Source organism: Channa argus, chromosome 20 (assembly GCF_033026475.1).
Source record: "Channa argus isolate prfri chromosome 20, Channa argus male v1.0, whole genome shotgun sequence".
Classification (NCBI taxonomy): Eukaryota; Metazoa; Chordata; class Actinopteri; order Anabantiformes; family Channidae; genus Channa; species Channa argus.
This window is the reverse complement of record NC_090216.1, coordinates 1,080,381-1,108,194: the sequence shown is the minus strand read 5'-3', so window position 1 is coordinate 1,108,194 and position 27,814 is coordinate 1,080,381. Positions and strand designations below refer to the sequence as shown.

Sequence of the window (27,814 nt, the reverse complement as noted above, 5' to 3'; positions counted from 1 at the left end):
ACCCCAGTGTCAAACATTAGCATGGCTAATATTAGCTCCCCCAGCGTTCAGAGAAACTGCTGTTATTTCAATAATAAAAATCACAGGCAGCTCAGTCTTCTACAAGATAGCAACAGGGGAAAGTCTTTAATAGCTAACATTTAAATTTCTCATCTTGGTGTCAACATTGTTCAACGTTGAAAACTTTTTCATTATAAATGTGCAGGGATAGCTTCAGTGTCGGGAACGTTAGCCACAGCCAGCGCTAGCTTGCCAGCTAAACGCAAGAAGCCCCTGAGACTCACGTCGCCGCCAAGACCGTTAAAAACTTCATGCACTGAGCCTGATTGTGCCCCGGTTGTTTCCACAGAATCCAATTAATGCTTCTTCTTTTTCTTCTTCTGTGTTTTAGGCGTCACGTTATTTCTAAGCATGGGCATTGGAATTATGGCACTTTGGATTATTCCACCAATGGATTTCCAGGTATTTCTAATCATTGTTATTCTTTTATTTTTGGATTTTCCTGCCTGACGCCGACACTGTCCGGCGATCCTCCACCTGTGCTCAGTGGCTCTGAGTAGTGACCCCAAAGAGGAGGATATGGCGGATACAAGTGGCCGAACTGAGATGCCTTTTTCGGATTCCGGGGCTTATCCCAAAAGGAACAGCGGCTCTTTTGTCCTAAAGGGATCTATTTCTGCAATGGAGATAAAGGTATACATCCATTTAATTTTGATTTTAGATTTTCGTGTATTTCTCTCTGGGTCTGAAAGTCACCGATTCCCCACCTGTGGTCAGTGGGGTTTCACTGACACCCACTGGACGCATCCCTATGGAAGTATTTGGCCCATGCATGGATCACATATCCTAACCAGAGTAAAACCGCTCTGATTCCCCTAAGAGGAGCTTGAGGACGTGCCCTGGGACTTTAGACAGCTTTGCTTAGCATGTTGCCACGTCCCCTGGAATGTTACTAATTACCTATAAACTGCCAGTGATGAACACAGTGGATATCATCAGCTAATTCCGCGATAACGTTTGTAATGTGCCTCAGAGACGTTAATGGGGATTTAAATTTCCAAACAGGCGCCTAGATCGTTCCCCCTTTATCTTGCTCGCGCGCACGCACACACACACAAACACACACATAGATAATTGCATAACAATTATGTAATTATCTATGTACATGGGCAATGCAGGACCTGTAGCAAATAATTGGTTGCATTAATTATTGTTTCTCAACAGTATAAAGTCACAAGCATTGGCTGATACTAATTCCATCTAGTTTTTTAACATATCTGATAAATGCTAAGGTTATGTAAATGATTCATACCATTACTATAGACTCTTGTATTAGTGTATGTAGTATTACCCATCCAAGGATGTAACCCAACACCCAACAAACCTCTAATGTGTCACAAGCTTCTTCTGGTAAGTTGTTCTATTGCAGTAAGTGATAAACAGTTATTTATTTAACAGTCATAGAAGATAAACCGGATAAGCATCAGCAACAGCAGTCACATTGTTGTAATATATAATAAGTATTATAGGTGAGTAACTGCTTAAAGTCACACTTCCTCCACCTATAACTAAAGATGATCATTTTTCTGAGGAGCAGCACAGAACAGTATTGTAGGAATAACTCTAAAAACTGTAAATTACTAGGTTTAATTTACCAGCACTACTCTAAAACATTATGCTTTATTTTTAATAATAACTGAGCAACTGAACAGGAAGACACGTAAAAGAAGTGAGGAAGCTGTCATTAGCTGCCAAATCTAAATTGTATGTCAAGCTTACAGGGAGTGGATTAAACTAAAATGTAATGCATTCCAATACAATAAGCCTGGTTGGAGTTTTATCCTTATAAATCTGGGGCTGGTAATTAAACCCCTTTATTTTATAGTATTCTGAAGTCATGTGATTGGTTTTCTAGGAAATGCATGGTTAAAAACAATACCTGGCCCTATTTATAGCACTATGTACAGTTTTGTTGGGAGACTGCACATTGTTGTGATGTTGTACTGCATTATAGAATGTATAGTGCACATTGTATAATCTACTACAGCAAAACAAACTTGCTGCAGCCTAAACTTACCATTTGCCAACTTGTGACTTAGAGTTAACAAAACGCCTTTTAAAGTCTAATGTATTACATTGCATTATATTAGGGATCTTGGCTTCCATGTCCACTCCTGTAATGTTTGTTTAACACAGGTTTGATGTGACTTCCACAGCATATGTTGCTGAATTGTATTTGGCCCATGATTCCATTTAACAGTCATGTTGGGAAGAGCCCCTTCAAGTGGTCACTGGCTGCATCTTCACTAGTGGTGGGCCATATACTTCCTGTGCGAAGTGCCATGAGAGAACAGGGAGTTTGGGCTCAGCTCAGCATTTGTCAAAGGGGTGATCAGAGTCATTCCCAGTATTTTTTTTATCATTATTATAATTTAGCAATTTACAACAGGGTCTGTAGTGTTTGTCAAATTAAATGTAAGAGTTTTTCATAATTACAGAGAAAATTCTTTGAATAGATTTTTCATAGTTTGGTCAAACACAGGGTGACGTTAAGCACATAGGGTGTTTACTGTACAAATGGTTGAAAATAGTCGTAAATACAGGCCGTCTGCACTAGCGAAGCACCGAATCCTTCAAAAAACCCTTAAAAGGTTAAAATCTAATTGTCTTAAATTGAATTCCTAAAAGGCCTCTTATCTACAGTTTTAATCTGTTCATCAGTCCAATGCATTTTCATTGTGTATGAAAACTCTATATTTAGCTGCTAAAACTAGCAAATATAATTTGCCTAAATTGTTTTGACATACTAATTGAATAATCACTGTAACTCAGTCATTCTTGTTTCCCATGCATATTTGGGTGCAAGCTTCATTGATTTGATTACATTAAGTATATCCATGCTGGATTCATCTCCTATTTGTTTGGCCCCTATGTCCCTCTATTGTAAAGGATCATCATTTCTCCTGGTGCTGAGAAACCAAATTATTGGATTTATTGATATCAGCTTGTCATATTTGAGTACTTGCTGGTTTCTCAATTCTTAGTGATAGAAATATTAATGTAACTTTTTTTTCACATGACAAAAACAAGTTAAATAGGGGACAGAAATTTAGGAAATGTGTGTAATTATTGAAGGAAATAAATTATCTTACTGATAATGAAAGTAATATTTCTAATATGAGCATACCCAGGTTTTTCTGTCACACAAACAAAAAGGAGAAACATTGGTCAATTAATGACCCATTAGGAGTTCTTGTTATATACAGCTGGAAATGGGATAAAAATCAAATTGTTGATAATTTCCCCTGTCTTTTACTGTCCATTCATACTAAATTACTAATTATTAATGAAACCCCTGATTTAAAGCTAATAATAATTGGCCTGTTATTTTAGACTTTACAGTAATGATGCCTTTTACTGAAGATAAACTTGGTGAACTTTAAATAGCAGTGGATCTACCAGCAGCACCTTAGCACCAGTTTGTCCCTAACGAGGACACCACTGACACTGCGCTATCTTTTGGAAGACAATGCCCTGCTATGGTATCTTCTTTTGAGCTTTTATGTCGTTTCTTATCTGCCCTTTACTCTAGTGGTGACTATGAGAAATGTCTCCCGCCTACTAGCAGGCAACACACACACACACACACACACACACACACACACACACACACAGAGCACTTCTATGTTTGTCAGAGTCAAATCCGAGGGAGAGCTGCTAGCCGCCATTTTCTAAGCGTCTCTTCCTAAAACGAGAGAAAAGGGCTCGCGACAAACCACCATCTGGATTACGTTACGCTTGCCGAGAATCGGATTTTTTGGTGGATTACCGCGAAAGCGCTCACATTTGAAGTAATTTGGAGTAGAAAGGTCAGTTTCACGGCCTTGCCTTATATTCGCTGTAGCGGCGAGGCGAGCTAGTTGGCGAGCAAGGTGTAGATCGTTGATTCGCCCATTGCTTGAATCCGGAACGGACCCGAGCGGCTCGGTGAACCGGGCCACATTCGGCAATCAGGCTGCGGTTTGGGATTAATTAATGGCAGAGTGATCGATTCCGGGTTCGTTTTTGTGTTAACACCCTTGGTTTTTTTCCACCCAAACTGCAGGGGATTGTTGCTGAAATTCCCTCGGATAGTGCAACCTCGTCACGTGGTAGGTTCCTCCTTTTTCTTTGTTAGCGAGCTAGCTAGACTGGCAGCGTCTACTCCCAACTTCTCGGCGTTGACATATCTGCATTAACCTTACGCACCATTTTATTACCCAGCGGCTACAGCACTCGGGTAGAACAAAGGACGGACACCGGAGATTGCAATAACAGGCTGCCGCTGTTTGTTTCCTTAGTCTAATTGCAATGCATACCCTGTCTCCGCTCTGCAATGGGGCTTAAAGCGTTGTGTAAAATAAGTTGCGAGTGACGGTGTCATGTTATTGTGGACAAATATTAACGTGTGGGACTTTACCGGACGTGAATTCCGCTTTCACGTTCACGTAAGTGCTGCCGCGGCTTGTCGCTTCTACTCAGGGCGTTATTGACCCTCAGCTATCACTGACAAGAGCGTAGGTTGCGTAGCCAGTGACTAAAATGTTTACTTGCCTAACGAGGTTTGCGTAAGGCTGCAAGTCGGCTCGGCAATAAACAAATGGAGCTGAGGCGAAGGCTACAAATGGGCATATAATGTGATTAGGGTAGGTAACGTTTCGCTGCAGTTGCTTTAGCAGACCCGCACGCTAGCTGGTGAGCAGGTTGTTTCTTGCATCAGCAGCTTTCCTGAGCTAACGTTAGCTACGAGCGAAGCGCATTAATTTGCACGCAGTGTATAGAGTGACAGGGTTTAGATCGTTATCGTTGGGTTCCTGGGAGTTTGGTTGATCTGGTGATCGGCTGCTTTATTTATTTTTTTCCTTTTCTCTTTTAACTGGCACGTCTCACTCATGCAAACACACCGATCTCGTATGGGTTTCCTCTTTGATGTATTGAGGGTTACGAAATGGGGTTATTACACTTGCAAACAGCCAGGACTGGAGCACCGGGTCCTCTGATGTATTGACAAATGTTTTTCTGAACATCAGGAAGACGTTTTGGTGATTACGTTATGGTTGGCTAACGTTGGATGTGGACGTTTTTGTCGCATCTCTTATCGTGCAGTGCACAGAGACACTGGTGTTATAATGCGTGGAAATGACAGTTTACCCATGTTAGCGGTTTCATATCCCTCCCATGCATGAACACGCTGCGTGTGTTTGGAGCGGAATGGGCGGTTTTACGGAGATGAATTGCATTGCATAATCTGCTTCGGAAATACCAACATGGCGTAGTGCGCGCTGACTAGAAACTGCGGTGAAATACTGAGCCCCCATTCATCTGACCCTGCAGACGATACGCGGAGATGCAGCTCTCTCTTATTGTATCATGTGAAGGGGGCTTAGTTTAACGTGGCCGTACAAGCCGTGTAAATCAAATGTTACAATTTAAATCAACACCTTAACCCCACAGTGGACGTTCTCTGTACGTAGTCTATTGAATTTGGAAACATTCACTTGGTATTAATGTTCTGCAAAATGGGTTTAATAGGTTTAATAGGTTCCGCTGAATTTGACACAGGAACCTAGTCAGGATGACATCATGTGCTTTGGACTAATGCTAGGGCCTAAATCCACCTACTTACACTGCCTGTGTGGAACCCTACTGCACGCTGATTTGCCTGGGCACATGTAGGGCACTGGGGTTCAGGCAATTTGCGTGGTTTGCCCCGTTTCTTTCCCCTTGTAAAATAATTGATTGCAAAGCTTATTATAAGAAGAGAGGTCTGTTAAGAAGGAAGGCAGTGAAGGCCTGTTCACACATGCATGGGTGTAGGTGGGCATTATTTATTGGCCTGGAATTTAGCTCGGATGCCCACTGTTGTTTCATGTATATCGTTACCATCCCACTTTCCAATGTCGGTGCATATCTTTAATGTTTCAGTATTTCTTTCAATCTTAGAGAAGGTCCTCGGTAGAATAGTGCATTATTTTGACTACAGTGAATCAGATGACATTTACTGGAATTCGGTGAGCGCTGAGTGGACGGTCAGAAAGATAAGGGTGCATTTGATCATGCCAGGTGTTCCTTTCATTTAAATGTTTTCCCTGTTAGTGTTGTATAATCATTTTTTAGCCATGCTTGCAGCCAGGAGATCAAAAAATGTCTGAGTCATTCAGTTTATTTAATTAGGCCTTTAACTAGATAAGTTGTAGACATTAACTTAAGACTTATATTTGAGTTAGCTCGCTGGACTTATTATTCAGCAGTATTTTTATTTTGCTATATTTGGTGTGAGATGTTTAGGAAATACTACTTCGGGAGGTGGTTAGTAGTTTTCCACTCATTGCACAGGGTAACAGGACCTGTAGTGCAAGTATCTCAGCTCTATGTTTGTATATTTGTTACCATCAACTAAAGAAATGGTGAATATGCACAAGGATATTAAAATGTTTATTCAAGTGAAGCAAGTTTTAAAGCAACTTGCCTATGTTTTAAACAGGTTCCTCACTAAACATGTTATTAGTCTATAAATAATTAGTTTTTAATTGTAATTGCACTAAATACAAATTACATTTTGCAGAGATGCTCCTTTCATAATTAAATCAATATTTGAACATGGTTTAACTGGGGTCTATACATGTTTACAATATAAGGTTGTGGGGGATGTAAGCACTATCCCGCACCAACTAGGGTTGGAATTTGACGTTGAATGTTTGTAATGTATTTCAGCGCTTCAGTTCATAAAGTAACTCGTTTTGACGATTAATTTTTTCTCCTTTCTTTCTGTCGTGTCTTATCTGTTCCTCTATCCAGGCTGTCCTCAGGTGGGGCAGTAAGCGGGTCGTGTGGAGCAGGCCGCGGTGCCCGTCCCTCTGCACTGCATGGCTGCGATGGCGCCCGCTCTCACCGACGCCCCAGCCGAAGCTCACCACATCCGCTTCAAATTGGCTGCCCCATCCTCAAGTCTCTCACCAGCTAGTGCAGAGAACAACGGCAACGCCAGCAACATCCTCATCCATAGCAGTGGCCCCACCAAGTGCAAAGCCGCCTCCGAAGAGTGTCCCCTTGACTTTTGTGGCAGCGATCAGGAACAGCAGCAACAGCAGCCCCAATCCGACTCTGTGGCCCAGGCCCAGGCCCTGGGCAAGCTCCAGCCGCTGGTGGCTTCTTACCTATGCTCTGATGTGACATCTGTCCCGTCAAATAAGGAGTCAATTAAGCTGCAAGGAGTGCTCATCAAACAGTCTGTGTTGAAAAGCCACAGAATACTGCCCGGCTCCCTGCTCAACGGAGGAGGAGATTTTCTGTTGAGGAAGAGGCAGGCAATAGAACTCTCTGGGGGTCATCTTAAAAGCCTCATGAGTGGCAGCACGAACGGAGGTGGCCAGCCCATGGCACCTGTCAATGGCCTGGCCAAAAAGCTTGCTACTATGTCTGGCTCTGGCTGTGTGGTGGCAGTGAATGGTGACAAGTCTTCTGCTACCACAGACTCTCAGTCCCAAAATCTGCCCCTGGACTCTGAGAATTTATCAGGGCATATGTCGGTGAAAGGAACCCTTAAACAAAAGCATTCCTCTGGCGTTTCTCAAAATTCGGATGTTAAAAGCCTTGAACCACCCGAGCTTCAGTCTGCTGCACTTTCCCCCCTTACCCATGACAACCCTAACCCCACTGTACAAATGGGTTCAGAGGAGGCTGATTCACACACGCCCAGTCAGCCACAGGGTTCTGAGAGGGAGACACCAGGTAGCAGCCAGCAGGCCTCCCCATCTTGCACACCTGCACCCCAGCCTCCTCAACCTTGTAGTTCTTCCTCGGACTGCGTTGATGCTCATGTTAGGGAGCGCACCCTTCTCAACAGCAGCCGCCAAGCTGAGATTGAAAGCCGGCTACGGCGCCTGCGCAAACGTCTTCAGGTGGTACAGGCCAAACAGGTGGAGCGGCACATTCAGCAGCAGCTGGGTGGCTTCTTGGACTCCGCCCTCAACCGGCTACTGGCAGGTAATCGCAAATCGGAGTCAGCGACCCCTACAGCAACGTGGAGGACTGGACGCCACTCCTCCTCAAACAACAGAGACAGCCTCAGTCGCTTTCTGAAAAATGGGTCCATGCCCTTGGAACTGGAGAGGCTTTATCTGAGTGGCACAGCCAACCTTCATTCAGCAGAAAGCGCCTTTGACTCAGACGTAACTGAAAGTAGCTCTGGTGGGGACTCTGACCTGGAGGAGGAGGAGCTTGCCAGAGTGGACATTGAGCAACGACATGTCAAAATGTAAGTAAAAAGGCATTCTCACCCACAGAAGGCTGATTCTGCTGAGCTGGAGGATTCACTGCTAAAGTCCATATTACATGTTATGTGCAAACATTTTTCACTATTAAGAGTCGACTATAATCTACTTTAACAGTTTGTAAGTAACATAGATTTAACTTAAATTGTCGTTTCAAATATTAACTGTAGGCAGTGATAGACACCTGCTGTGCAAAGAGCATGCGTAGTTGTCTGTAGGGGGTTTATCAGCCTGTAAAAAATGCACAGGCTCGAATGGACTGAAAGTAAAACGCTCTCCTGTCAACATGCTTCCTTCTGAGATCACCGAGACTGAAACTGAATGTTCTGTTTATCTGCAGAGTGAACAAGTGAGCGCCCACAGAGCCTGTGAATGTTTTGATTTTAAACTGAAACCAAGAAGAGACATAGAGATGAGGGTGGCAGTGGTTTTACAGAAGGTGTGGGTTTTAGGTTCTTACACACTGCCTGTTGTGATGTCAGGTTTACCTCAGCAGGAGCGAGCAAATGTATTCCATGGGAAGTGCACATGAGAGTACACATTTCTCTGTCATTAGTGTTTGGAAAGAGGCATAAATACAGCAGGTGGACCAGCTGCATTAATGGACCTACTGACCTGTGTAGGATTTGGTAGATTATTAACACAGTAGCTAAGAACACCGATTTTCTTCTTCTTCTTTCCTGTTGAATTTAGACCTTTGTCCTAAATGTCTTAATAACCCAATAATAAGCTTGTGTGTTTTACACAGATGATCCAAAAGTTGAAAATCTGCTTTTTTAATGTACAGGATATAAGAGCTATTGTGTACCAGTGAGCTAAAATAATTTACTAGTACGTACAGCAAAAGATAGATAGATAGAGAGAGAGAGAGAGAGAGATCATTAGTAGTTTACCTAAATGAAGTACTGTTTTGAGTTTTATTTGTTTACTGTGTTTTTCAGGTCTTTTTTTTTTCTACAGTTTGACTCCAGACCCTTCAAAATAGTGTATTGTTTGTTCAACCATAAAACAATATCACAATACTTGGGTCTTTTGAATTCAGTTTTAGGCACTAAAGACTGTGAGGTAGATTTGAAGCTAATTATGTGGAAACTAAGGGCTGATATTCAAATGTGGACTTTTGTTAATGCAAGAAGGACATGTCTTTATAAAAACAAACACGGCAGGACATTTACCATGCCATGAGTTGTGACATGTGGTTAGTAATTTTCTTTTATAATTATCTTCTTTCAAGATATTTTTATTCTTTAGTCATTAAAGTACAGATTTACACCAAGCAGTTCAGATGAAATGGCTAAATATGGCTATATCTATCTATTTATCTATCTAATTATCTATCTATTTATCTATCTATCTAGTATTAGGAAAAACTTGGTCATGTTTTGGTTTGTAAAAAAATATTAAATGTGGAAGTTTAGGAATCTCATCCACCTCTTAGTCCTAAAAGTTAACCACAGTTTATTTTGAACATGTAATGTAATTTTTATGTCCATTTCCTAATACAAGACAGTTTAATACCAGGTAATTTGTTGAAATGACATGATCAGTTACTCAACACTTGGTGTATGTAAATGATATATGAACAGATGATTATTATTATTATTATCACCACCATTGCAATCATTTTGTTTTGTAGTGAAAGAGGCACCCAGTGTATCTAGTGGGGATCTGAATAAGGAGCCTTGGAAGTTGTGGGTGCTTTCCACAATGAGTGAATCATGTTTGAATACTTTGAACTATATTTGGTCAGGCTTATTTTGAAATAGTGAATGCTACATTGGGGTCATGATAGAAATAATTACCGACATTGTAATCAGACATTTTCTTAATTTTTGAAAGTAATGCTTAGAAATTAAAAAGTAATATTTTGGCACTATGCATTGTTACTGGAAGACATTTGTTATATGTGTTTTTGTGAACAAATGCCAAAGTAGAATATCACAAATGTAAAATATCAGACAAATGAAATTAAGGTAAATGCTACACCAGTTACAGGCTGTCAGCACATTCATGGATTAATATATATTTCCGCACAGTGTTTGTCGGTTTCGGTTCTGTCATCAGATTCATGTTCTGATTTAGAGCAAATGACTGTTTGCAGAGTTGAAGTAGAACCGTCCCTTATTACAAAGCTCACATAGCTAAATGTTTGGAAAATATATTCAGGTGTAACAGCAGGTCAATGGAAACTTGACCCCTGACTAACTCAAAGTCAAGACTGACTGCAGTCTTAACAAACTTTATAGTATCAAACATGTCTTCTCATGTGCTCTAGACTGAGGTGTGGTAAATCCTCTATTACAGAAAAAACAATACATCTTGTTCCAGCTTTACCTGCTTTCCAGTGATCAATCTTTTAAAAGTTTTACTCTAAAGTATCTACACACTGCTAACTCAAGTTACAGTTGTTAATGCTAGAATGTCTCTTAACTGCATTACTACCTATGTGAACATCACACTGAAAACCACCAAACTCTGATCTTTAAGTGTGAACCCACAAACAGCCCTTTGAAACTAATATTGAGACTTTGCCCACCTTTCTGTGGTTTTAACAAGCCAATGTAATTGTTTTACTCATACAAATAAGCCAGACCTAAAAAAAAACTTGAGAACTGGTTCTGCTGTGTTTCGCACGGACAAAGAAATGCCCACATTTCTTGCTACACAATGCAGCACAATTTAGCAATTTGAGCAAAACTAACTATAGTCGTTTGCTCAGATGTTTCCATTATTAATAGGTTTTTGAATGTTTGCCAAGTGGTGGTGCACAAAAGGCTAATAGTTCTGAGTGAATGCTGCCTTGGAAATTTAAACTGTCCATCTGTAAATGCCTTCATAAGCAGCTGTGTGATGCTCATTGTGTAATCATCCCTAATACAACAAGTTAAAAACTGGTTCCCAGCTCCCAGCGTACAGAGAAACCATACCTCATTGTGATCATGTTGGTCTTCTAGGAAGTAGGGTGTGCGTGTGTATAACCATAATGAGACATTTTCACAACTGATATTTGGTCTCAGTTACCAATTAATGGCTTACGGCCCTTCACCGGTCAACACGACAGACAATATAACGTCTTCTTCAGGCAGCAGCACCTCAATTATTTAACATCAGCTGAGTTGACAGCCGTGTGGAAAATAATCTATTTGGGCTGCTTGTTTGGATACAGTGTGCTCCTTACAACTAATCCTGTCATCCCTGTCTATAGCGTGGACTTGGTTTCTCGTATCTTAGGGGATTGGGGGCGAACCAACATCTGCTGCTGCGCTTATGCTGCAGGGCCTTTCTGCTGTAGCCCATGAACCTTTCTGTGAGGCTCAGAACGGCCTCTGCCAGGCTGCGAGTGCGGCTGTTCCTGCCAGTTTCTAGCTGTAAAATGTAGTAAACGTATAGGATTAGCTCTGTATGAAAGTCTGCTATTTTAGGTATGTTGAGCACGGGTTGTTCTGTGTTGAGATGAATGGATATAGTTTCTTGTTTCTGAGGCAACAATAATGCTCATCCGGAAATCTCAGATCTTACATAATGTCTCCCAGAACAAAGAAAATGCTGTCATCTGAACAGCATGAGAATGTACCACGATCTGCAGGACGATCCAGAGTACGGGCCCCTTGTATGATCTTAATGCAGCAAGCCAGTTAAAATGCCTGTCTGCTCCTGAATGAGGGTAACTGGGTTGGCTGAGACTACAGCATGCTTTTCATGCTTATGGCTCAGCATTACTCTGCAGTTTGAGTAGCTATGTTTTCTCCCTCTCTTCATTGCTGTCTGTGTGTTTATGAATTTATGCACGCTCATGTATAGGTTTCTGTCCTGTCTGCCACATCTGGATGTGTTTAGCTCAACCCAAGTTCCACAACACAAACCCACTGGCGTTACATAACCCCCCCTCTTTTATGTAATGACTGCTGCAGCTCTCTGGCTGAATTTGCCCACTCTAGTTTTTCCTGCCCCACACCCTGTCAGCCTGCCTCGTTCACAAACCCAGGATCCCGAGGCACTTCTTCCTGAAAAAGATGAGTTTAACCAGCTGTCCCGTGGAACTCCAGTCAGCCTTCCTGGTATATTAGAATGAAACTGAAAGATTATCTCCCTCCAAAATGATATTTTCCAGCTCTTTTAATGTGCTTTGAAAATCCTACACTCGCGATAAAAGAAATTAAAGTGACAGCTGATGCTGTGATTTCACTTGTTCTGAACATGAATGATGACTGACTGTTAAGTGGAGAGCATTTGCAAAATGTTTAGCTTTTGGCATCCACAGAAAAGCTAGATGTCTTCAGGCATTTGTTTTGCTTTCTCTCTTCTCCTTTGCGTGTTCCTCTGTCAGTGTTTTATACAATCAGCTGGGCTTTCAAGTATGAACATAGGTGTGATAAAGTGGAAATTATGGAAGCATTCGTTGGCCCTTCATGTACATAACTGAGGACACAGCTTTGTTAAAAATAGGCATTTGTTCAAGTGTTGTCATTAGTCCTAAAATAATAGTTGGGGTTTCCTAAATTTAAACGCCCTGTTTGACGACGTGTAGCTCTACATTGAGAGAATACTGACTAGACCGCACTTGTCCTTTTAAATACCTCATATATTCCTGTTTTTCCGTTGTTGTTTTGTCTACGGAAAAATGTTTAGTGTTGCAGTGTAGAACTGTTGTTGCAGAACGGTTAGAAGAGCGAGTCTGTTGGGTTTGGAGACTATACCCCTCTGTATCCTCAACCTGATGATGCAGAATATGTAAATTCTAATTCTGTCTTCAGTCAGCAGCAGCGCCTCAGACATGTGGCACACCTTGCTGAGACAAGGAAAAGGAACAAATGAGAGCCTAGCTTCCAACTGAAACTCAAAATTGGCTGTGTGTCAGAGGAGACAGCAGAGCTCAGGTGATGCTCACACCAAGATGTGGGCAGCAAAAATGTCATGGACACCAGTGTGAATAACTGCATGCTTTGTGCTTTTTAGAGTGACGTCAGTTGTTTGGTTTTAATGGAATTATTGTGGTCAATTGCCTTAACAGATTTTAGTTATTACAGAAAAGCATTGTTTTCCAACATGATTTTGTGTTGTTGTAACTGATTGTCGACATAGACCTCTGAAGGCTTTGTGCATCTGTACAGGCAGAATTTTAGGGTAAAAATGAAGTTGGATTGAGCTGATTATCAGGACAGGGATCATTGCGTTTTGAGAGATTTGCATCACATTGGAAATGTTGAGAGGCTCGGCTGCTCCCGTTTAATGGAAGGTGTATGTTCTAATAAAACACTTGTGAAATGGTGGTGATTAAAACGGTCGTGCACAGTCTGGTCTGTCCTGTAGTGGACTGTCCATACAATATTATTGGTGTTAGAGTCCTTTTTTTTGAGTACTTTAATCCCTTTCACATAGAAAAGTGTATCCGATTTACTCAACATGTACCTAATGTGCAGAGTATTGAATGACGATACTAATGGCAGAGTGGAAACTACATGTTTTCTAAGTGTACAGCATCAGTGAACCTGCAGAGCTTTGTCAGGACAGAAGGTTAATGTCACATGAAAAGGAAGTAACCCGCCCACAGTGCTAACAAAGACGTGATTAACGAAGCAAATTTGACCAATTATCATTGACAAAATAATCACGTGGTTTATTGACGTAAACATGCTTTTTTGCTAAACTGCGCATAACATGACACAAAGTAAATTTGTTGTGGGTTCACTGTGCGTTTCCAGTAGACGGCAGGTATCAGGTGTAGAGCGGTTAGTCAGCTCAGCAGCCAGCTCTCAGCTCTGTTGGGGTCTGTTGGTTTTTGGCGCGAAGTTTGGCCCCGTTTTTGAGCGGTCATGTTGCTTTTGGAAGGGTCAGTGTGGCAGAGGGGTCCCCAACACAGTGCAACATATGTGCTGCATCCAGAGAAGACCTACTATTGAGAATGTGCTGACATCCCTAAAACGGCGGCTGTAATGATTGCTGCTGGTGCTTTTGTGTGTGGGAGTAGGGGAGGAGGATGTCCTGGTTAAGGGGGGATGGAGATTTCTCAGTGCTTCTAACTGGCCCCTCATCCTCCTGTTTCTCTCTGACAATTAAGATTGGACCCAGAATGTCCTCTGTTTGTTTTACCAAACCACAGTTTACCTCTTCATGCAGCTGTGTCAGTCCATTGGACCCAGAAAGTGTATTCATTTTAATTCATGAGAAATGTCCAAAAACTAATAGGTTTGAACTGTAATTTCCTTAAGTTTCTGATCAAGTCTTATTGTTTTCTTTGTGTGACCTTTCTAAGAAGGCTAATACTGCGATGTTGGCTCTCTCTCTCCATTTTAACAGACCCTGCAGGATATAGTTGGTCTTTCCTGTTGTTGAGATCTCATGGATTATTTTCCAGTTCTTTCAGAGAGACATTACACCCGGAATGTCTCTCAGAATTATCCCTTTGTCAGATCAGTTGTCCAACCAGCACTTGGTGAATTATGGCACACAGGCTCAGAGTAATGTGTGCAGTAGATGGTGGCACTTGTTTTGGGATGAGTCTCCACAGGGACATGTAAATGCAAATTATTTGCCAGTGCATTGATCTGATTCACCAGCCATGGGCGTGTTTAGGAGCAGTGTATGTGAACATTCACCACTCGATGTACAAGAACAGTACATGTTTGTTTGTTTGTTTGTGCAGAACAGTATTGAGAATATAGTAAAGGTTAGCACGGAAACACTGCGGCTCTCTTTCCAGCAGTGTCCTTGGTACCATATTGCAGTGAATAAGTCTTAGATGGCTAAATGTTGCAGCTCCTTAAGGGAAGGAATCAACAGATCTTTCATTGCTCTGATTAGTGACTGATGTGTGTGCGTGTGTGTCACAGACGCAGTAACTCTCCTTCTAGTCAGCTCTGAAGAAGACAGGATTCCTGGCTGGATTATTGGTTATCCCAGTGTCTGCTGCACTCTTTACTGACTGAGCCTCTCCGCCTCTCTCAGCACCCTGTGGCCTGTACATTGCTTTTAAAGCCTGTCTGTTCCTCTCCAGACGACCAAAGCCTCCCAGTCCTTGTTGTCCCTCTTTTACTACCCTCTTCCTCTCCCTCTCTCGGCACCAGCCTTTCTCAACTTCCTCCATTCTGGTGGAGCTCTGAAAATTGAAAACATTGGTGGGTGTGGGGCAGAGAAAGCACAGAGGAGTGCAGGATCTCTCTGTCTGCCATCTGAGTCATTATTTTCATTGTTCAGTCATGGTCACTGCAGCCAGGACTTAAATGAAACAACGCCCTCTGTGGTCATTGCTGCACAGTGCAGGAGCAGACATTTTCCTCTCATGTCTGCCTTTGAAATGCCCATTCTCTGTGTCATACTGGTAAAATGGAGTACTTCACTCTATGCTGCCATTCCCTCTTTGACATGGAATGAAGCACTGAAATGGAAATATTCCTTTTTTTATATTTCTTACACACTTATGATGGATCCTGGATCATGTTGTTTATTTGATTAGCAGGCTTTTACAGGGTGCCTGCAGTTGCCATTGCTGGAAGCTTTGTATAATGCTGATTCACTGACCTCTGCAGTCTGACAGGGGAAATGCTTGGAGTCTCTCTTGAATATGTGCTCGAGATGATCCATTTTAGGCTTTGGGTGTTTTATAGGACACAAATGGGCTGCAACTAAAGATTATTTCCATTGTCAGTTAACCTTTTTAAAACCTCTTGATTCTATATAAAATGTCAGGAAATGGCATAAAATGTTTATCCTGGGTGTCTGATTCCAAGGTAACTGCAGGTGACTTGTTTTTTCCAGCCAACAGCCCATAACCAGAAAACTTTTAGATTTTAGACTGATATGATACAAAACAGAAAATGTTAATCTTTGTTTAAAAACAGCAGTTTAGCTTTAAAGGTGGTTAGGTGTTGTTGTTGTTGTTTGTTTAAACATACTTGCAGTCCTATTTCTTATTATATGAATTAGCATCTCGAGTCTCACTCTCGTACCCTATTTGACCACCAGATGGAAGCGGGCCGAAAGCCGCTACACGGTTGAGAGAGCGGCCATCATCAGCCACTGGAACTGGCTCCAAGCCCACATCTCGGACTTGGAGTACCGCATCCGACAGCAGACTGACATCTACAGACAGATCCGCGCCAGCAAGGTTGGTCGCTCGCTGTTGTTCGATATTTTGCTGTGTCCCTAGCATGTGTTGGCTTATGTGCAGGGTAGCAGTCATAAGAATAGAGAACGTTTAAGTGTTTCTGTGGAGGCTTTATGATGTTCTGGGCCCATGTTTCTCAAGCGTCTCAGAATCACTCTTAGGAATCCTGCAGGATCCCCTCTACCTCAGGGTAGGACATAAGTCAGCCTTCTACTCTTACTTTCAGCAGGGACCCACATTGCTCTTAGTATAGTGTGTACCGTCACTCTTTTATGATATTCAGAGCCACAAAGTACAAAATATAGTGAGGTGTGAGACAGTGGGAAATTGAAATGCTGGAATTAGTTCAGTTTTTCAAATGAAATGTTTATGCTTTATATGCACAGCATTGGTGATGTAACACAAGTTTTCAAAGCTTTAATAATCATGTTAATACTAACTTTGTTAGTTTATTGGATGCAGCATGTTATCAACGGTGTTAAATTATCCTCTCCAATACCCTATTTTCCTCTTTTCCCTATTTTCCACATTTGGTAACATGTTAAAAAAGTTTTAGTTCACTCTCACTTAGGACTCAGTCACGTGTGGTCATTTGTTTACTAAAGCATTGTGATCATTGTGTAATTCTCAGCAAAAACTGCATGTGTGTTAAAGCTGCAGTAATGGTTTTTGATTCGCGTGTGGGTCCTTGTTTATGCTCAGGAAACGTTGACGATAATGACAGTGCAGGTTAAAGCAGTGGTTTACATACATGTAACTCACAGCAGAGAAATATAATTTATATTAGTATATTTGCAGCTTGTTTATCAAAACTCGATTCATATGAGTAAAATTGTTGTTAGTCTCAACTCCCACAATCTACCTGTTAATAAACCTCAAAGTTGTAGTGACTGTGATTTTTATACAGCATGTTTAGCTTTTTCATAGAGGATTTGCATCCAGTACACAATCTCATTTTTTTCAAATTTACTTCCACATAGTGAGCTCAGTGTCGTTTTTCTTTTCACAGACTCGGGTTAATGAACTGCAATTTAACTGGTATTTATTAACTAAAATTTTGAAGTGGAGGTATAACACTCTGGTCTCTATTTGATAGGGCTCAGTAGAGTTAGGAGGTATTGCCCCCAGCACAGTGCCTGTAAGTGGGACAGAAGTGAAGTCAGAGCCTGTAAATACTCAGGTAAGTAGAGGGGCGTGTGTTGATACACAGCTTAAATTCTTTAAACTCAAATTGATGACCAGTGTCTCAGAGCACATTCAGTATCTTATGCATTATATCTCATAGCAGTCAGTAGGACCCAACAAGATCTTAAGTTTTTTGTGATTTTTGCAAGAAAAATAAGTTTATACCCACTGGAGGAAAACATACTAATTTGAAGAAGTTGCAATTAGTCAATTGCAATAATTGGGAGACTGAGCAATAGAAATGTGCAGCTATAATTTAGGTCATGTTTATACAATGAGGGCTCAGCACAAACAGCTCAGGTCTTTAAGATTTTCATTAAATAACATTTAAGTGTTTTTATTCTGCTGATTGAATAACAATCAAGCCAATCTGAGTGAACTTGCCGTTTGATTCGATGTCACTCTGATAAACCAGGCTTCATTAAAATGTACTGTCCTGTTCACTTACAAGAGTAATCCTATAGGTGTATAGGTAGAATCAGTGAAACATTCAACCTGTTTGTTCTTGGAAATAAAGCAGCGGCTGGAAATTGTTAAATGTTCACAGGAAATTGTATTTTCATCTTTCTCTCAGCTCTGAATGAATCAAACATAGTGCTTATGTGTAATCATGTCAACATTCATATCCAAATAATTTATCACAGCCTGAACAGTGGATTTGTTTAAGATGTTTATACAAATGTTTGTCAGAATAAGGCAGGTGTGGCCTGTAACTGTAGTGGTTTTATGTAGTGATAGTCACTTTTCACATGTTATATGACTTTACATTTCTGCTTTTGGTCTAAAATGTAAACGGTCTTTCTCAACAGGTTTCTGTGTAAATATTTGAAAAATTTGAATTTGTGAGACATCTTCTGAATTATTACAGCAATTCTAAGGAAACATGAGTTTGATCATAACCATGAAATTGTGTTAATTTGTGTGTAAAAGCTTGTGAAGGAGCTCAAAGCTTTGCAGCTTGGACAGTGGAGAATAGCTCTTTCCACAAATCTAGACTGAATAATTCAAGGCCACAGGACTGGGATGGTTCAGTTTGTCGGTTATGTAGTTTCCCTAAATATCCTGGCTTTGCTGTGTGCTGCTGGTCAGCTTGTGTTCCTGTGCCAGTTAAGATGAGGTGTAACCTCACTGGTTTTGTCTTATCTGTTGATGCAGGATGTTGGTTCAGAACGGCTGGAGCACACAGGCACCGCCCACATCACCAACACAGAGCCGGGCCCTTGGAAAGGTCAAAACGGGCAGCCAGTTAACGGCATTCTCAGCAGGTACGGCTGATAATGATTACCTCACTCTCAAGTTCCCAGAAGGGAATCTGCTTTCTGAGAAACACGAGGGGAGATTTTGATAAGGGATATTAGGGATTTGTAATCATGGAATGCTGGTGTTAATCACAGCTGCAAGAATTATTCACCCTAATTGAGCATCAAGAAAGCAAAGCGCACTTGGTTTTGGTTATTTTTCAAGTAAATAAAGATTCAACGCTCTTCTTAGTCATATAATAGTAAACTGAATGCTTTTGTGTTCTAATATGTTGGTGAAGATAACAGGTTCTTGGAAGTTGCTATTAATGTTATTATATTATTATTATTGATTAATCTTAAAAATGGTTGGTATACTAATCCTTTATAAAAGTAGCCTTTTGTGGTATGTGCATTTCTACAGTTGCTTTTGCAAATTAACCTGAGATTGTTTTATCATTGCAGGTATATGTATTTGATTTAAAAGTGAAAACAATTCTTGATTATAAATGGTAAAAGGCAACAAATGCCATTTAATTTTTTTATTATCCAATTTTTTTCTCATTTTGAATTTAATGCCAGCAACACATTTCAAAGAAGCTGGGACCTGGGCCACAGTAAAAATAGTTGTGTAATGCAATACAAAAAAAACCACACCTGTTGGAACTGCTGAGGTTAACTGGCAACACGACCGTATCGTGATTATGTATAAAAAGAGCATGAGTGGTAAGGATGAGGCCGGGGTCACAATCTAATTTTAGTTTAGTGTACAGCATCTGTGATGCGTTTAGGGGCTTCATTGGGTAACATGCACATCTATGAAGGCTCCATTCGCATTTGTGTGATGACCTGCCTGCAGTTCAGACCCATCAGCCACAAAAAATATCTGCAGCATTTTAAAGTGCTTAGTGTTGTTAAAAGAGGTGATGTAACAAAGCACGGTTTCCGGGGAAACGGAAAACAAACGTGCAGTGTAGGTTCTGAGCCAGTTTTGAGCCCATTTTGTTACTGAAAATAGCTTCAACAAACAAGGCAAAAGCAGAAGAAACTGTTTTTCCTGCATCTTCTGTGTTTGGCTTATGCCTTTGTCAAGTTACAACAGAAACTAACAAAACCTGAGTATTGGTCTTACATTATTTGCAGATATTAACAATATTTCATATTGTCCCAGTTGTTCTGGTAATAGGGTCTGTAGATGTAAATGGACCATGTTGGGGTTTTAGGCTGTTCGTTGTTGAGGCAACACCCTGAACTGGTTGTCATTTTCAAACAATTGTTAGAGAGAAGAATAATCAGACTGGTTGATATTGAAAACTAGTATTTGGAGCCATGTTTACCATCAAATAAATACTAAATACTGTAAGTTTACTGCTCAACCAGATAATTGATAAGAAAATAAAATCCTCAATGTATATATGATCATTTTTACTTCGTGCTTTCACAATAAAAACGTACAGATTAATATCTTAAAAGACCTTGATCAGCATTTTAACTCACTTTAATGGACACATGACCTGAGTCAGTAAAATATTTTTTTCAGTAAACAATGGTATCAGCTGGTGTGTGTGTGTGTGTGTGTGTGTGTGTTTTTATTTATTTATTTTTTACGAAGATTTAAAGATCTGTAACTTTGTTTCCTCCGTTGGTTTCCTTTGTGACAGGATGGGAGAGAGTCCAGACGCCAAGCACCAGCAGCCATTGGCATACGACAGCACGTGCGTGGCTGCACGTACACGACCACTCGTCAGCTGTCGGCGGCGGCGGCTCATTCAGCCCAACGCTGTGCCCAACCTCAATGGCAAGGTGAGTTTAACCGTCTGTTCTGATTGGCTCACGCTAGTTGGAACAAGTCATGAGCATAAAATGCAGCATCATGTGTGTTTCGGTCTACACTGATCAGTTCCTTTGTTTGAAACCTAATAACTGAGTGAAAAAAAAGGTTGTTGACTTGTGAAAAAGTAGGTCATCTGCCCTTGGTGTCCAACAACAGAGTAATCACCCTTGTGACAACTCACATGTTTTAGTTTGGGGAAAATGGAAACATGGACTGATTGTTCATGTTTTTTCCCTGTAACACTGGAGGTTTCCCAGTGACCTTTAAAAATAAAGATGTGTTAGTGTGAAACCTTTAAACTTACAAATATTTTATGTTTAGAGCTTCAGGTCTTTATAATGGAGAGTTTTCTTTTCACTACTCTCACATTGATGGAGAACAAGTTAGAGTCCACTTACAGTTTCAGGGCACAACTAAGGCTAGTTTTTATAATTTTGTCCATAATGTTTCTGCTTTATAAATGAGTCCCATTAGAACAATTTCTCAAAAAGCAGGTATGTTGGCACCATAAAGCCTTCAAAAGCGGAAATGTTTTGCGACTCATGAAAGAGTTTTTAGAATCAGTTTGTTTTAAGTCATATCCGTTCAATAGTAGTTTTAATATAGAAGCTGAATTAAGAATATTCTCAGCTAAGCTCACTTTAAAACCCTCTTTTTTTGTTTGTCTACCTACAGGCCCAGAGAAGCAGCTGTGTCCAGTGTAACTGCAGGGTTAACCCCAGCTGTGTGATGTGTGGTGGCTGGCCCACCCCCAGAGAAGACCCTCAGTATGAGCTGCCCACCCTGGAGCGCCTGTCAAGACTGGATTTTGGCATCCACCCCATCCTCTCCTTCCCTGATGGTCAGTTTTGGGTTTCTTGCTCAAAGGAGATTTCAGTTTACTCAGTGACTTCCTACTTTACATCTAGAGGGGAAGACAAACAAGGAGTGGCGGTACAGAGAATTTTCTACAGGAAGTTCTTAGAACATTTTCTCTCTGTAATGTGTGTCATATTATTCTGATTAGGTGTCGTGTTTCAGTGCTAGGCATCAGTTATGATGGGCCTTTCTCTCTGGTTTCAAGTTTTGTCATTATTAAGCCATTTATTCAGGACCCAGAATGATACTGAGTTGTACTTGCATTTGGCAGAAGCTCATATAGTAGACTCATTATAAACTGTACATGTCACTGTTGACTGCATGTCCACTGGTGAAACCTGAGACTTGAAGCTCTATGTTTATTTCTCCTTCAGACGTTTGTATAGGCCTTCGTCTCCAGCAGGTGATGAAGACCCAGTGGCAGAGCAAGTCGCTAGAGAGGAGCAAACCTCTGAAGAAGCTCTCTCTCAAACACAAGCTTTCTTCATCCAAAGAAAAGCACAAGTTTACCAACTCACTCATGGCAGTCAGTAAGTACAAATGTCACTGAGCCACAGGCTATAAATAAGAGGCCATGACTCAAGAATCGTAGGAAACAAAATACAATGCCACGAATTTGTGAAATGAGCCCATCAATTTTTAAAACTCAGCTCATTATTAAGAAATGTTTTTATTGTTTCTCTTCACAGTAAGAGGTTCTTGCAGGGGTGGTTCATTTCATTCCTGCTGTTTTTTATTTCACAATACTTTATGAACTAAATGTCATTTGACATAATGTCCCAAGACCGTTTGTTCGATTAGCTGTTGCGCACACACACACCTGTGTCTCCAGTGGGTAACATTGATCCTTTTTGTATAGCAGTGAAGAAGGATCATTTAAATTAAAGCATTCACTTTGAAAACTTGACCTCATCTTCACGTGTACAATAAAACACGACTGGGTTTGTGTTGTCGCAGGACTGGGCCAGTATAAGAACCGTGGTGAGAAACAGAGGGCAGTGGACAGCAGCATGGGCAGCAGCAGCAGTGCTGTGCTAAAAACAGCCAGGCTCGAGGCCCATGGTGTATGCAAGACCGAGCGGCTGCAGGCCCTGTCCACACCCTTGGGGCCCTACGACAAGAACTACGGCCGCAAGAGATTAAGAGAGCACTCGCTGGACAGGACGGACAGTAAGTCGTTTGTAAAAGACAGTCAAATGTTTTTCACACGATGAACCTTTGGTATCACATTAAACTTCCAAGGTGTGACCCAAAACCTGTCACCTAAACCTGTCTGTCTCGGATTTTCTAGCCTCCCCTAAAGTTTTCCTGGACTCGAGCAACTCCTGCCCAACTCTGGCCAACATGCACTCGTCCATTCACAGCCCCCTCACGCGCCAGCTGTCCACATCGTCAGAGAACTCCACGCCTCTGGGCCCCAGCAGCCAGAGTGTCCCAAGCACACCTGTAAGGAGACCCCGGTTTACATTAAATGATGATGTTACTGGGCTTCCAGCATTGCTTGGTCTACTGCCATCTGCTGTAAATGCATGCAGAGGACTGTTTTGTTAGACAGGCTTTTTCTATTGTGTGAAACAATATCGCGTGACCACTGAGGATGCAGGTAAATGCAGACTTTCAGGCTCAACGTGTCTGTTATTCGTGCCTGAGACTCAAACCTTCTCAGCAATCCAGGAAATGTTAGAAACATTCTGACAACAAAACAGCCTAATATCAGTCACCAATCACAGTGATCACGTGACGAAACCTGTGAAGAGAAACTCAACTTTTTTATTTTTTATTTTTTTTTTGGTTTCTAAAGCAGAGCTCAGAGTAGTCGGAAGCTTAACCTCAGACCTGTTGATAGTGGATTTTGCATTTGCAGACAAGACTCCTTTGAGAAAAGCTTCATGAGCAAACTTTACCCATATTTACAGTAAATTCTATTGTTTTGTTCAGCACTTACTTTTTAATTGTTAGTCTAGTAGAAATTCCCCTCCCATAGATCCACTGCTACAGGAAGCTTAGTGCAGTCTGATCCAAAGGAGTTATAAGAAGTGCAAAAAGTGAATTTAAATCACAATGAGTGATTGAAATGTGCTTCACTCAAAGCTACAACAACTACAGCCTGTGAACATTTCAGTTTACAGGGGTTGATTTAATCCTTTGGGCTTTTAATAGATGGTCTTACAAGTGTATCACTGTTTTTACATAAATGGTCCTTACACGTCCCTCATCCTCCAGCAGCAGCCCATCAAGCGGAGACGAGGTGAAAGCTCTTTTGACATCAACAACATAGTGATCCCCATGTCTGTGGCTGCCACCACCAGAGTGGAGAAGCTGCAGTACAAAGAGATTCTCACACCCAGGTAAGAACCTGTGCTGTTGGCTGTGACCAGCAGGATCTTTGTGCTGTGGTGTGTTTGGTTGGACATGGTCCCAGTAACTGTAGTTTGTGTTAGGAACCTTGTTCTAAGTGCTGTTTTTTTATTTCTCTCCTGCTTTTGCATAGCTGGAGATCAGTGGACATCTTCTCCCAGCCCATCACAGAAGAGGAGAATGAACGTGAGGTTAGTCTGTTTGTACCAGATTATGATTATGAGGAATCCTTTATTAGGCTCAACTCCAAGATTTAAAGAGGTATTAAGATTATGCAAAACAAAAAACACTTCCAGCATTTTGTCTAGTAAAAAGGCCGTGAGTGAACAGTGGCACCTGGTGGCCAATTTAATAATGGTACAGTATGAGGATGCAGTTTAATAACCTTTTTGGCTAAAATAGAACCACATACATCTCATTTTATTAAGGATTAAAATGCAAGTTTTCTGTTCTTGTGTAAAATAGCTATAAATGGGAAAGAATAAGTAATAAAATTTAATTAGGAATTACAGTACTTTCCATTGATATAGTTATCGATTAACATGCTTTACGAGCATTTATAAAGACTTAGTATCTAAAAATTATTTGGTGAACGATGGAGAAACCGACCAAGGCTGTTCTTTAATATATGATCCAAGAAAATCATTTTCTGTCAGTTGAGTTCTCGAATCCAGGGTCCTGACGGTGTCTTGTGTGTGTAGGTGGAGGACCTGTCAGATGCAGCCTTTATCCTGCTCCATCAGCCCTTTGAGGACCAGGAACGTGCCCGCTGGACTTGGATGGCCTTGGCTCCTGCTAAGAGGAGGGGCAGCAGGTCACTAACCCCCGATTTTAGATGCACAGTGACAAGCTAGACTTTGATTGAACCCTGCAGACATGACTCTTAAATCTGTCTGGTCTCGTCCCTCAGGTCGTACAAATCTGTCGACGGGCGGACCACGCCGCTGCTGTGCGGGACCAATCCTCCCACCCCTCAGCCCGCATCCCCAGACCCAGGCCACTGCCCCATGCTCCACGACTACAGTCACATGCCCTCACCCATGAGTCCAGCCAGCCCTGACACCGCCTCCAACCCCCACACGCCCTGCTCGAGGGACTCCCATCGGCTTGTGTCCAGCGAGGACACGAGGTGCTCAACGCCAGACTTCAGCTTTGAAGAACGGGTATGTTGTACTGAGACCAGTACAGAGTGTTTACCTGAACATGTGAGGGGGTCAAGATTTGCTTGTTTGATCCCTTTGCAGCATCTTATGACGTTGCAAAGATTCCTGTGTGGAATTAAACAGTATCTGGGATTCTGCAGCGTCAGCTTAAATCTCTTCTTCTCTCTCATCTGTGAGTCGGACAGTACTGAATTATTTGTCTTTATGTTGTCAGTGTCAGTTTATTAGGTACACCTAGCTAAACTACTGCTACCAGCCCTGTAATCCACAAGGGTGTTAGTTTTAACAGAGGAGCAGAATCAGCTGCAGGGTTATTATGGGGCATGTAGTTTATGTCTGTGAGGTCAGGCTGAATACAAAAACAAACTTCTCCAGAAGATGCAGCACTGATCCGATCAACAGCCTCCAAAACCATCACACACTTGAATTGGCACCATTCCAGAAACTGATTGAGCAAAAAGTAAACACTCACCCTTTATGAAGGTGGGTTTATTTCCTGCTGAATAGGTCTGCATTCATTTTTCTAAAATAAAAAGTGAGCTTCCTACGTCTTTATAACTGCTGCTGGGTCATCGTGCTGTTTTAGCTGAGTTGGTGCCAACAACACAGGACCTGCAAAAGCTTGAGCAGCTGATGCTCGCTGACACCCCTCAGATTTGATCTCTGCACCTGAACACTCCCGATGAAGCAATGTTGGAGATTTCCAGGAGTTCTAAAGCAGTTCTGATGAAATATACTGCTCCTGTTATGGTTCTTTATTGTCCCATGAGGTAGAAGTCGTACTACAATAAATGTATTCATCAGTTAGCAGCTAATGATTTTCTTAAATTGTTTTTAGGTGGTCTCTGAAAATTGTGATTATTTTTTTTTTCTTTCCTGAATTTACCATGTTATCAAGTGCATTTTTTGCAATGATCCATATTAAGTTCAGTCATCACAAAAAGCGGCAAATCCTCACTTTTGAGCTTGTTCCTCTATAACTATCAGTGTAGCCTAATGGTAGTTGTTGAAGCCATGTTTTCAGGCTCCTTAACCATCATTGCGTCATGTTTTAGACTGTAGCGCCGTGGGAGCGCCGCAGCTTCCCCCTGCTAGAAGACCCGGCCCCAGAGCCAGAGGCGGAGAGCGACCATCACATCAGGCCCAGAATGCGCAGCATCTCAGGTTGCCGAACCACAGCCTACGGTCGGCTAGATTCGGACGACATGGACCTGCCTTGTGACGATGACAGCGCCCACAAACACAAGGCCTCCACCCACCGATAAAGGACTTGATAGGCTGAGGTCGCCCGGCTCTCCCCAACCAACCCCCCTCTACCACCACAGCTCTTTTCTGGCATTAACAAGCAGAACCTCAAAGCAGAATACGATATTAAATGGGTTCCTGTTGTTTGATATTCAAACATCAGTCTAATACTTTTCACAGTTTTTAGTGAACATTATGGAGATAGAAGCCTTTCCCTACACTTGTTTTTGTCACAGGAAAAAGGATAAATGTTAAAAAAAAAAAAAAGTATAAAACAACACAATACAAAAAATGACTTCTGTAGTAGACTAAACAATGTACATGGGGGCTTAGTGGTGTTTCATATGTCGCGTGTACACTTGTAGCGCACTGTGTAGCGGACTCCTCAAAATATGGCCAAAGGGTGTTTTCTATTGACTAGTTTGCTTGTAATTCCCATGTACATTTTTAGTGGAGTGACATAACAAAATAAGGAAAAAAAACAGCCCCTCTCCCCCAAATAAACAGGTACATTTGAGATGTGGTTCCCTCGTTCTCCCTCTAGAGGTCGCCTGAAATCACCAGAGCACTTCTCCAACTGCCAAGTCTAGATTTGTTGGTTTGCTTTCTTTGTTTTTCATTCCTGTTCTGTTTTATTTGTCTGTTCCAGCGTAACAACACATTCTGTGTGTTTTGTTTTTGGATAGTAAAATCATTCCTTTACAGTATGTTTTGGAGAGTGTCCAGCTCCCATTTCACCCCATTGTCAGTTCTGTTGGACAGAGGTTGATGGCGTAGACAACTGGGGTGTCTTTTGAGCACTTGCCTGACTGAAAGTGCTGCCGCATGCTGGAAAAACATGCTAACGTGATCACAACAGTACACAGTAAGATTCTCACAGTGGGGGAAAAAGGAATAAATCTCAGTGGATGATTGTACCATCTGCTAGTTTCACTCCCCTTCCCTCAGTCATTGCTGTATTAGAAAAGTCAAATTGTGGCAAAATAAAGACATAACACAATTACCCCCCCTCCTGTTTTTTTCTCTGGTTCAGCTTGACAAGTTTTCTCCTGGAAACATTTCAAATGTAGCAGTTCTCAGCTAGAAGCCACCCCAAGCTCAGGTTCTTCAATTTAAGGGAATATTTCCTGCTGTTTAATGGTTTCATTGAGTTGATCCGACCCACACTACTCTTGCATGACAGATTTCGTTTTTGCCGCCCTACAGTGTCATTATAACGCACTCTTACCCCCAACCGACCCCCCACCACACCTTTAAGTAACTAATTGCTATGCAAAAAAAAAACTATGGTTTTCATTTTACACCTGTCACAGCCATCAGTCACATTTCTTTTGTAGTTAAGATGTCAATGTACCTGTTCGATTGTTGCAGCAATTAACCTAATCAAAAGCGGAATTGTTTTTCTTTTTTGTAAATAGTACCATTAAAACATTTATGTTTAACTTGGTGCGATTGTTCTGGCCTCAAGTCTGTCGGTGTGAGAACTTTCTGAAATCACGAGTTACGTTGAGGTTTCG

At 41.5% G+C, this 27,814-nt stretch overlaps 1 protein-coding gene across 7 annotated transcripts; it reads left to right on the top strand.

Annotated features, from left to right (window-relative positions):
- Positions 1 to 96: 96 nt before the first annotated feature.
- Positions 97 to 27,744, top strand: LOC137106153 (KAT8 regulatory NSL complex subunit 1-like). Of its 7 annotated transcripts, none has more exons than XM_067489196.1 (15): positions 97 to 693; positions 6,838 to 8,296; positions 16,275 to 16,416; positions 17,513 to 17,596; positions 18,757 to 18,866; positions 20,501 to 20,642; positions 21,349 to 21,514; positions 21,906 to 22,061; positions 22,489 to 22,701; positions 22,823 to 22,977; positions 23,755 to 23,879; positions 24,023 to 24,080; positions 24,591 to 24,703; positions 24,800 to 25,052; positions 26,108 to 27,744. In XM_067489196.1, the coding sequence occupies exons 2-15, from the start codon at positions 6,906 to 6,908 to the stop codon at positions 26,315 to 26,317; spliced, it is 3,318 nt and encodes a 1,105-aa protein (XP_067345297.1). In that variant the 5' UTR covers positions 97 to 693; positions 6,838 to 6,905; the 3' UTR covers positions 26,318 to 27,744. The 7 variants fall into 7 exon arrangements, with proteins under 7 accessions (XP_067345297.1, XP_067345298.1, XP_067345301.1 ...); XM_067489197.1 differs by lacking the exon at positions 97 to 693 and adding an exon at positions 3,687 to 3,869; XM_067489200.1 differs by lacking the exon at positions 97 to 693 and adding an exon at positions 3,687 to 4,151 and having other exon boundaries at positions 23,758 to 23,879.
- Positions 27,745 to 27,814: the final 70 nt, after the last annotated feature.

What these genes read in the sequence shown, in the direction of transcription:
- LOC137106153 (XM_067489196.1), top strand. Translation starts at nt 6,906, where the DNA reads ATGGCTGCGATGGCGCCCGCTCTCACCGACGCCCCAGCCGAAGCTCAC. An exon ending in AGAGTGTCCCAAGCACACCT is followed by an intron (nt 22,978 to 23,754) that starts GTAAGGAGACCC and finishes CTCATCCTCCAG; the next exon opens with CAGCAGCCCATCAAGCGGAG. An exon ending in ACTTCAGCTTTGAAGAACGG is followed by an intron (nt 25,053 to 26,107) that starts GTATGTTGTACT and finishes GTCATGTTTTAG; the next exon opens with ACTGTAGCGCCGTGGGAGCG.